Source organism: Culex quinquefasciatus, chromosome 2, assembly GCF_015732765.1.
Source record: "Culex quinquefasciatus strain JHB chromosome 2, VPISU_Cqui_1.0_pri_paternal, whole genome shotgun sequence".
Classification (NCBI taxonomy): Eukaryota; Metazoa; Arthropoda; class Insecta; order Diptera; family Culicidae; genus Culex; species Culex quinquefasciatus.
Genome location: NC_051862.1, coordinates 30431210 through 30441531, shown reverse-complemented (window position 1 = coordinate 30441531; position 10322 = coordinate 30431210). Strand labels below are relative to the sequence as shown.

The 10322-nt window shown below is 32.6% G+C and overlaps 2 protein-coding genes across 2 annotated transcripts; one reads left to right on the top strand and one right to left on the bottom strand.

Moving 5' to 3' along the window:
• Positions 1 to 109: 109 nt before the first annotated feature.
• LOC6036079 (glutactin) lies at positions 110 to 5543 on the top strand. Its single transcript, XM_001846120.2, has 3 exons — positions 110 to 1023; positions 4613 to 4990; positions 5054 to 5543. Exons 1-3 carry the CDS (start codon positions 124 to 126, stop codon positions 5513 to 5515), a joined length of 1740 nt encoding a protein of 579 aa, XP_001846172.1. The 5' UTR covers positions 110 to 123; the 3' UTR covers positions 5516 to 5543.
• Positions 5544 to 8570: 3027 nt separating this feature from the next.
• On the bottom strand, positions 8571 to 9987 carry LOC6036080 (protein FAM8A1). The gene is made up of 3 exons (XM_001846121.2): positions 9545 to 9987; positions 9339 to 9480; positions 8571 to 9277 (listed from the first exon to the last, which is right to left on the bottom strand). Exons 1-3 carry the CDS (start codon positions 9867 to 9869, stop codon positions 8803 to 8805), a joined length of 942 nt encoding a protein of 313 aa, XP_001846173.1. The 5' UTR covers positions 9870 to 9987; the 3' UTR covers positions 8571 to 8802.
• Between the last annotated feature and the right edge of the window lie 335 nt (positions 9988 to 10322).

The window sequence follows — 10322 nt, the reverse complement described above, 5'->3', positions numbered from 1 at the left end:
AGCGCGTCATCGTCAACTGGGTTCCAGTGAACAGATAAGCTCATCCGGATTAACCTCACGGTCTTCTTATCGTTGTCGATAAAATGCAGCTGAAACCGGGTGCAACTGCTCAATGTCACGAAGATGTCCAAGATCAGCGGACTGGTGCTTCGTGGAGTGGTTCACCATCGGAACAGTGCAGTGATCGCGGCGAGGATGTTCAGCAGTGAAAGCCCGATCGTTGACCTACCGGGGTTAGGATCGCTGAAGGGTTCTACCACAACGGGAGCATGGTCCGGTACCAAGATCCTCCAGTTCTTGAACGTTCGGTACGGTGAACCAGCGAACGGAACAGCTCGTTTCAAGCCGACAATCCCAGCGAAACCGTGGACGGGTGTTCTCGACGTGTCCAGCCCCAAGTTGGGATCTCCAGTGTACCACGACATGAAGCACTACAGCCCGGAGCAGCTCTCCGGAAACCTCGAGGATTGCATCAACCTGTGCGTCTACACGAAGGATACCACAGCCAAGAAGCCAGTGATCGTGTACATCCACGGTGGAATGTTCTACGACGGTGCCGCGTCCCACTACCCGCCGAACTACCTCATGGAGAAGGACGTAGTCCTTGTCGTACCCCAGTATCGACTGGGACCGCTAGGATTCCTCTCAACCAAAACCAAGACCATCCCAGGTAACGCCGGCATCCACGACGTGATCATGGCCTTCGAGTGGGTTCAAAAGTACATTGAGCACTTTGGCGGAGATCCCAACCAGGTGACCGCCATGACCCAGTCCTCCGGAGCTTCCATGGTCAGCTCGATGCTGTACAGTCCGGCGATAGATACGGAAAAGTTGTTCCACAAGCTGATTCTTCAGTCGGGATGCTGCTTTAGCTCCTGGACCTACGATCCGCATCCGGATGAGAACGCACGGGATATGGCGGAACTTGCCGGTTGCAGTCCGAAGGCTTCGATGGAGGAAGTGGAACGGTTTCTGCTGGAATTGGACGTTCGGGAGTTGATGAGGGCGTTCTCGAAGCATTACGTAAGTGTTAGAATTCAGTAATAATTTTTCTAAATGGCCTGAATTTTGTGATTTAAATTTGTTTAAAAATATTTTGCTAAATTTCAAAATGTTTTTATTTTCAAAATTTAACCAATTTATAAAATTTTGAACATTTTAAAAAATTTCTAGATAAAAAAATAAAAAATTCCGCAAACAATACTTTAGAAATTTTCAAATCAAGACTAATATTTCAAAAGTGCCAAACATTCAATATTACGCCTTTTTGAAATGTTAGTCTTGATTTAAAAAAATTGAAAATATTTTTTTCGGCAAGATCGGAAAATTTTACGAATGTTTCATATTTTAACATTGAAAATCGGACAATTCTTTGCAGAGATATCGTCGTTAGAAAATGGTGGGTTGTTTGGGTGAGACTTAGAAAACTTAAATTTTCCTGTTTTTTAACCTTTGCATGGCAATATCTCAGCAACTAAGGGTCGTAACAAAGTCCGAAAAAGCAAAATATAGAGAATTTTCTCAACTTTTCAAAAATATTTTTTTTCAAGAGTGGGCAAACATGGGCACTACTTTTGAAAAATCAATAACTGCGACTATTTTGAAAAAAGTTACATAAAAATGGCTATAACTTGAAAACGATGAACTTCACAAAATTTCACTAGAGTACTTTTTGGTTGAAAATTCAATTTTACATCGAAAAATGAAGTTGAAAAATTTTTACGACCAATATTTCGATTTTTTGAAAAAAATCAGTATTGATTCAAAAATTCATAACTCGGTCAAAGATTTTTTGCACAACCTGGAAATTTCTGAAAAGTTGGCATTTTATGTCTCCTAAAACATATAAAAAAAATAAAAATAGCTTTTTTACAAATCAAGTTTTAGTGACAAAAAGTTAAATTAAAAATCACCATTTTTTACCATATATTTTTTTTCAGTGTAGTCCTTATCCATACCTACAACTTTGCCGAAGACACCAAATCGATCAAAAAAATCCTTCAAAAGAATACAAAAAAAAATCGAATGACCGAAATCTCAGAGAATTGCGTAAATTTTCGAGAACAAAAATAAATTTTATAATTTTTTAGATTTTAATTATTCATGATTCTCTAAATATTTAAAGTTATCTAGATTGGTAAAACTCTTATAATTAATCTCCTAAATTATCTATTTTTTATATTTTTAAATTTGTATTATAATCTATATAAATTTCTTAAATTTTATAACATTTTTTTATTTTTCTGATCTTTATTTTTAAATTTAATAAAATTTTCTTAATTTTGTATTTATTTTTTAAATTAAAAAAACTAAATTGGATTTGATTTAATTTTCTTTTCATTTATTTATCATTTTGAAAAAAATCTGGATTTTCTAAAATTATTAATTCTTAACATTAAAAAAAATATCAATTTCCCTCGATTTTTGCAAAAAATCGGATTTTTTATTCAATTTTAAGAATAACACAAATTCAAATGATCCATATTTATTTTAGTTTTTTATTTCCAAATTTGTTTAATTTTCTATATAAATTTAAAAAATATATATTTTTAAATTTATTACTTTTTAATTTTGAATTGTATTGAATTTTATTAATTTTGCATTTTTTTTAACTTTTAGATTTAATTTTTAATTTTTTTTGTCTATAATTTTTTAAATTTTCTTATTTTATTTATCATTTTTAAAACCATCATTTGTTTTAATTCTTAATATTAAAAAAAATAAATTTTCCTCGATTTTCTCAGTTTTTTATTCATTTTCTTATTTCTTTGCAAAAAAATCGGATTTTTTTTATTTAGTTTTAATAATTCGTGGGTCTCGTGGCGCAGGGGTAGCGGCTTCGGCTGCCGATCCCGATGATGCTATGAGACGCGGGTTCGATTCCCGCCTTATCCACTGAGCTTCTATCGGATGGTGAAGTAAAACGTCGGTCCCGGTTTCTCCTGTCTCGTCAGAGGCGCTGGAGCAGAAATCCCACGTTAGAGGAAGGCCATGCCCCGGGGGGCGTAGTGCCAATAGTTTCGTTTTAATTACACAACTTTAATATAAATTTTCCAAATTTATTACATATTTATAATTTCTTACAAAGGTTTATTTTTTTTAATTCAATTATTTTTTTGTTCAATTTTCTAAGACCGTTGCAGAAATTAAAAAAAGTTTATGTCACTCCCAAAATTGTGTATGCTGTTTGGCTTTTACCTGAGTTTTTTTTTTTTTTTTTGTAAAATACTCAAATAAAAAAAAACAATTTCTTTGAAAATACAAAATATTGTATTTTTCGAATGTACTAAAATTTTTATTATTTGCAATATGGTTATCAAACTAAGCGAAATTTGGTATGAATTTTCACTTTATTATAGTTCTTTTTTTTTGTAGAACAAAAAACTTCACAAAATACCGTAGTTTTTCGAAAATACTAAAATTGGCATTTTCACTTTATTAGAGTTTTTTTTTTGTAGACCACTAAAATTTTCTTAAAACGCCTTATTTTTCGAAAGTAATCACATTTTTATGATTCGCTATACAGTTCAGACTCGATTATCCAAAGCCTCGATTATCCGAAGGTTTGCTTGAGATTTCGGATAATCGAATCATGAACATTTTTTTTTTTTGTTTTTCGGCTTATTTTTATCATCATATTTGAGTTCTGCGAGCCAATTTTAGTCAAATTTGAGTTGTTGGTTGCCTATTAAATTAAATATACATTTTTTCTATATTGGAACTCCGTCATTTTGACCGCCATCGTGGATTTCACAATTCTTAATAATTTCAGAGTAGTTTAAGGGTCATACTTAGAGTTGACAATGAAAAATAAGACATCGAAAAAAAAAAATTTTTTTTTTTGTGGTTCGATTATCCCAAATTAAATTTTTTGATGCCTTCGGATAATCAAGTCTGGACTGTATAAGTATCAAACGAAGCGAAATTTTGAATGCATTTTCTATGTATTGAAGTGTTTTGTAAAATACTAAAATTTTCACAAACGCTGTTTGATAAAAACACTCAAATTTATCAAAAATCAAGCAAAGCTAATATTTGTAAAATACAAGAAAAATACTTTATTTTTAGAAAACATTAAAATTTGAACATATTAAAAAAATTAGGCCTATTTTTTAAACGAATAAATATTATAGTGACCGAACATCAAAATTTTATCATTAACAACCTTGATATTTAGCATGTTTGGGCTCGGTAAAAAATATTTGATTTTTTTGTGGAATTCCAATGTGCAGAACGGCAGAATGTTTTTTTTTTCGCGGTGAAAATTAATTTTCGACAATATTTACTTAGATAACTTTAAATAACATAATTTTTTGTTGTTTTTTTTTTAATTTTTTAAAACTTTATTTTTCTGAATTTGTCTAATTTTTTGATATTTTTTATTTTAAATATCCTAAATTTTATTTTTTTATTTTTCTATATTTGTCAATTATGTTAATCTTCTGAATTTCCTTTTTTTTTCAATTTTCTATAAATTTATAAAAAAAAATCTAAATAATATGTTTTTATTCTTAATTTTTTCATAATTTTTTCAATTTTTATAATTTTCTAATTGTTTTAAATTGTCTAAATTTCCCGAATTTTCTGAATTATTTTCTCGTTTTTTTACCAGCGCATTATGATCGCCAAAACCGGAGTCAACGAGGTCGGAGGTTGCCGGTTGACGGTCGGTTGCCCACATGGCCTCTACCCAACAAATCCGTACTTCGCCATGAGGAGGGGCAAGGCTCGCAAAAACCTTCCCATGCTGATCGGAACGGTCAAGCACGACGGGACGTTCGCTCTGCTCGATAGTTTCCTCTTTCTGAAGGCCAAGAAGCTGCTCGGAAGCAAGGACGTCAACTCGTACTCGATGATCGACGAGCTGAACCAGATCATGGGCATGGACGACCCTACCTGCGTTGGGCGATCGCTTCAGACGGCGTTGTTCTACAAGCAGGAAGATTTGGCCTCGGGAGATCTACTCCGGCTGATTCCAAGCATGTCGGATGTAAGTCACTAAATGGCGCCTCAATATCCAAATGATCTTCAGAGTTTCATCTCTTCTTTCCAGCACGCCGCAACCTGCCTCTTAAAAGGTCCAGTCTTGAAGCAAGCCCAACTCAACGCTCTGCACCAACCCAACCAGACCTTCCTGTACTCGTTCGACTACACCGGAGAGCACACCCGCTTCGGGTTCGGCGTCGACACCGATCAATTCCCCTTTTCCGGCGGAGTTCACCACAGCGATGATCTGCAGTACCTGTTTCCGTACCCGAAGGCAGCGGCCCAGCTGAACGAGCGCGATACGGTCATCGCCAAGCGGATGGTCGACCTGTGGACTTCTTTTGCGATCAGCGGAGTGCCGCAGGCGGAACAGGTTCCAGAGTGGCCAGCTATGAGCGCGGTGTGTGGGCCGTACCTGCGGATCAACGAGGAGTGTACCGTTGGGCAGAACTACGTGGAGCAGTTTACGGCCACGATGGATGATCCGACGGCGATTGCGAAGAAGCCGAAAAAGGCGGCTAAAATGTGAGATGGAGTTAAGTTTGTTTTAAAAGTTATGCTTTAATAAAAAAAACAATAACTCCACAGTTTATTTTTTAAGTGTACTATTTTTTTTAATTTCCAGAATTTTCTAAAGAAAATAAATTTTCAAAATTATTTTTTTTATTTTAAAAATTTCATGTTTTTTTTTTCTATTTTTTTTAATATATTGAATATATTGAAAAATTTCTAAGCACTCTTAATTTTCGATATTTTCTATTTAGAAAAAAAAAATATAAAGATATACAGTCCAATTTTATTTTATTTTTAAGCTTCTGAGTTTTCTAGTTTTGTTACATTTTATGAATTTTCAAAAAAAAATTAGATTTCCAGTACATCTTAAACATCAAACAAAAATTTTCTTTTCCTTCTGTTTGAAATCCTGTTATTCATCTAAAAAAAATCAAAATATTCAAATCTTTCAAAATTTTCAAAATGATCGAAAAAATTTTTAAATTGAAGCTGAACTTTTGAAAAATTTCTTAATTTCAAATTTTGTCAAATTACAAATTTCCATAACAAAAAATATTGAAAAAAAATTACATTTCCTACATTTTCAAAATTTTGTATATTTTCTAAAATTTATTGAAAATATAGAATTACACTTTCTATTCTTTCTTATTACTTTTGAACTTTCTAACTTAGGCCGTTGCAAATATTTTTTGAAGTTTACGTCCCTCGACTCTCACCAATTACGAGCCATGGTGTCAACATTTTAAATGAAAAAAAGTTTTTCAAAATTTATTATACACTTGTCCAGTTGTTTTGCCGTCATTAGTTTCCAAAATATCTACATATTAACGAAAATTTTATTTTTTGCGAAAAATAAAATTTTTGCGTTGCTGGAATTTTATAAAAATTCTAAACATTTTTAAACAAGCCTAAACATGCTAATTATGATTATCAATGCAGCAAAATGCATTTTAGATTGTTTTCAGTTATTTGACTTCTATTTCCATGGAAATTTTGAAGTTTTCCGGAAATTTTTTTCTTTTGCCCCCTGATTTTTCAGACCAATTATGAAAGGGGGGGCGACATAAACTTTGAAAAATATTTGCAACGGCCTTATCTAAAATTATAAATTTTGAATTTTCCAAATTTTCCAAATTTCATACCTATTTAAATTTTTTAAATTTTCTTTATTCTCCAAAACAATTTAGCAAATTTTTAACATTTCTTGAACTTTCAAAACTTTTGAAATTTTCAATATTTTGTATTAATAAAAAAATTATATTTTATTTTCATTTTTTATAATTTTTATTTTATTCTCTACATTTTCTACGTTTTTTTTCTAAATAAAAAAAATACCTGAATTATCAAAATTTTATAATTCTCCGAAATTTTATTTTTACATTATTTTTAAATATATTTGTAAATCTATCAAATCATTTTTTTATTTCAACAGTTTTACAATTTTATTTTTTTGTAGGATTTTGAATTTCATAAATTTAAAATGAATTTTTGAAATTTTCTTTATTCTCCAAACAATTTTGCAAATTTCCAACATTTCCTGAATTTTCAAAACTTTTGAAATTTTCAATATTTTATATTAATAAAAAAAATAATTTATATTTTTTTCTTCATGTTTTATAAATTTATATTTTTTTCTTAAGGTTTTATAATTTTTTTCAATTCTCTACATTTTCTACGTTTTTTTCTAAATAAAAAAAATACCTGAATTTGTTAATTTGTTAAATTTGTTTATCTTTATTTTGGCTCCTACAGTTCCTTCCTTGACTTGACGAAAAGTACACACTAAAAGTTATCGTATCCAATAAAGCAACAAATTACAAATAACAATGCTCCGAAACTTTATTTTTTTAATTATTTTTTTATATTTTGTAAATCATCCACATTATCTGAAATCTATAAAATATTTTTTTATATATATTTTAGAAGTCTTAAAATTTTTTTTGTAGAATTTTGAATTTCATAAATTTAAAATTATCCCAAATGATCTGAAATTTCCCTAAAAAAAACTTTTTTTAAACTTAGTTAAAAAAATCTGAATTTTTAAACTTTATTTTTTTTTAATTGCTTTTTGAGATATATTTGCCAGTTTTGTTTTTAAAGCGATAAATATTCTTAATTTTCTAATTTCTTAAATTACTGTAAATTATTGTGAATTAGTGTGAATTCGTGTAAATTATTGTAAATTATTGTAAATTATTGAATTTTTTTGTGAATTATTGTAGATTGTTGCGAATTTTTGTAAATTTATGTAAAAGGTTGTAAATTGATGTAAATTTTCTTAAATGCCCAATTATTGAATAATTGTTTGTTTTTTAATCTAAATTTATTTAAAAAAATTAAACTTTTGAAATCTATTTGAAATTTGAATTTTATCAAATAATATAAATTTTGTAAATCTTAAAAAAATATATTTCTCTTAAATAGAGTTTTTAGTTTTTAGTTTTTAGTTTTTAGTTTTTAGTTTTTAGTTTTTAGTTTTTAGTTTTTAGTTTTTAGTTTTTAGTTTTTAGTTTTTAGTTTTTAGTTTTTAGTTTTTAGTTTTTAGTTTTTAGTTTTTAGTTTTTAGTTTTTAGTTTTTAGTTTTAGTTTTAGTTTTTAGTTTTTAGTTTTTAGTTTTTAGTTTTTAGTTTTTAGTTTTTAGTTTTTAGTTTTTAGTTTTTAGTTTTTAGTTTTTAGTTTTTAGTTTTTAGTTTTTAGTTTTTAGTTTTTAGTTTTTAGTTTTTAGTTTTTAGTTTTTAGTTTTTAGTTTTTAGTTTTTAGTTTTTAGTTTTTAGTTTTTTTTTTGCAAAAAGGATTTTTTTTCGTTGTTTTTAGTTTTAGTTTTTTTTTTTTTTTTGCAAAAAAGGACTTTCTTTCGTTGCACTACATTTCAAATACAGATGCAGACATTTTACTACTGCTACATTTATTAAGATGATCGATTAAAAAATATTTAGTTTTTAGTTTTTAGTTTTTAGTTTTTAGTTTTTTTTTTGCAAAAAGGATTTTTTTTCGTTGTTTTTAGTTTTAGTTTTTTTTTTTTTGCAAAAAAGGACTTTCTTTCGTTGCACTACATTTCAAATACAGATGCAGACATTTTACTACTGCTACATTTATTAAGATGATCGATTAAAAAATATTTGGTTAACGAAATATCCCCCCGCGGATAAGGTCCCGAGAGGCAACGCCCTGCCATTTGCGTAATTTTCCATCAACTGTCCAACGGTTGATGCTTAGTACTTAATAAACCCACTCAAAATAAAATCCCCAAACACAGCTCGATTCCATGACTAAACGCGACTTACCACCATCTTCATCACCTTCCTAGCGCCTTCGCAGCACCGGCGCCGGATTGTCCTCAACGACGATTGTTTTGGTCATGACGTCGTACATGGTTCGGTTGTGCCTGAAGAAGAACATCAGGAAGCACATCGGGAAGAAGAGCGCAATCAGGGCGTTCTTGGCGACCGATCGGCAGAGCGCCCGCCGGAAGCCCGGATTGGCCGCCGGGTAGAGCAGCGCCCGGATCGGCGTTTGCTGGTTTGCCACCAAGCCACCGGCCGGGGGTGGATCCAGCAGAACGACAGCGTCCACGTGCACGATTCGTATGCCCATCAGCATTTTGCCGGGTGTGGCGCCGCCGATTTGACCCTGACCGTGGATTGTCCACAGGGTTTCGTAAACGCAGACGGCGCATTTTGTGATTATTTCCAGTATTATTAGCTCAGAGGTGTACGAGAGTAGTTCGGTGTAGTCCTCCTCGATCGAGTTGCGGATGGCGTCGAAGTCGATGTCGAGTCTGTAGAATGACAAGAAGAAATTTTTTACCAAGGCCGTGCCGTAGAATGAACAATACTTACAAGTCAATCTCAAAGAAGTCGATGAACGCCATAGTGGTCATAACTTTCAGCAAAAAGATGATGATAATGTCGATCGCCTCGGCCACGAAGCGCTTCCAAAGGGGTGCAATTATGTACTCGTAGCCGCCGTTCCGGTTGATAACTGCGAAACAGAAAACAAAACCTTTAATTCAAAAAATACTCATTCCCGCGAAATAAACTCTTACTCTCTTCCTGCCTGGCAGGATCCAACATTTGCGCGGCCCTCCTCTGGTTGGCCTGAGCTTGGTTCCCCCCATGGGGGACCACACTGTTCCCACCGGTCGTTCCGGATGCCGTGCCCGCTCCCGGCCCAGCTGTCCCGGCCTGGAACAGCTGCGGATAGTTGTTCATCAGGTAGTACGGAAAGTAGGCCTGCAGTTGCTGCTGCATCTGGGCATGGTGCAGCCAAACCCGGAGCAGCTCGAAGTAAATCTGTTTCGGAGTTTTGGACGGATCGATCGCAATCGCCGAAGCAGGACGATCGACCGTGGGAACCGACGGTTCGTCCATAATTTGCAGGAAAAGTGCACAAAAGATACAAGCAAGAAAACTATGCGGAAATTTTGCTGGAAAACTGCGTCAGAAAACAAAGATTTTGCAAGGGGTACGTGTTTTTATTTACTTATCGCGATTGACAGGTGAAAGCAAACGTCACAGGGGGAAGGGCTCGGAGCCGATTTTGCGATTTGTGTGTGATGTTCAGGGGTACGAATGTTATGGTAGAGTTTGCAGCTCTTTACCCGCATAATCAAATACCAAAGGTGAAACTGTCGAAATCATAAGAAAATTATGTCTGGTATACACACCAAATTCTGATGTTCGTTTTCAGTAAATAAGTTTACTGGAAATTTTCAGTAATCCTATTTTTACTGAAATTCAGCATTAGTCTTTTGGAATTACTGAAAATCAGTAAACCGTATCAAATTTACTGAAAATCAGTAACATTGCTGCCAGTCTATTTAT

Bases quoted from the DNA above. Each gene is read 5' to 3' on its own strand.
- LOC6036079 (XM_001846120.2), top strand. From the start codon at position 124: ATGTCCAAGATCAGCGGACTGGTGCTTCGTGGAGTGGTTCACCATCGG. The intron at 1,024-4,612 runs GTAAGTGTTAGA...TTTTTTTACCAG, and splicing joins GGGCGTTCTCGAAGCATTAC to CGCATTATGATCGCCAAAAC. The intron at 4,991-5,053 runs GTAAGTCACTAA...TCTTCTTTCCAG, and splicing joins TGATTCCAAGCATGTCGGAT to CACGCCGCAACCTGCCTCTT.
- LOC6036080 (XM_001846121.2), bottom strand. From the start codon at position 9,869: ATGGACGAACCGTCGGTTCCCACGGTCGATCGTCCTGCTTCGGCGATT. The intron at 9,481-9,544 runs GTAAGAGTTTAT...TCTGTTTCGCAG, and splicing joins TCCTGCCAGGCAGGAAGAGA to TTATCAACCGGAACGGCGGC. The intron at 9,278-9,338 runs GTAAGTATTGTT...GTCATTCTACAG, and splicing joins GACTTCTTTGAGATTGACTT to ACTCGACATCGACTTCGACG.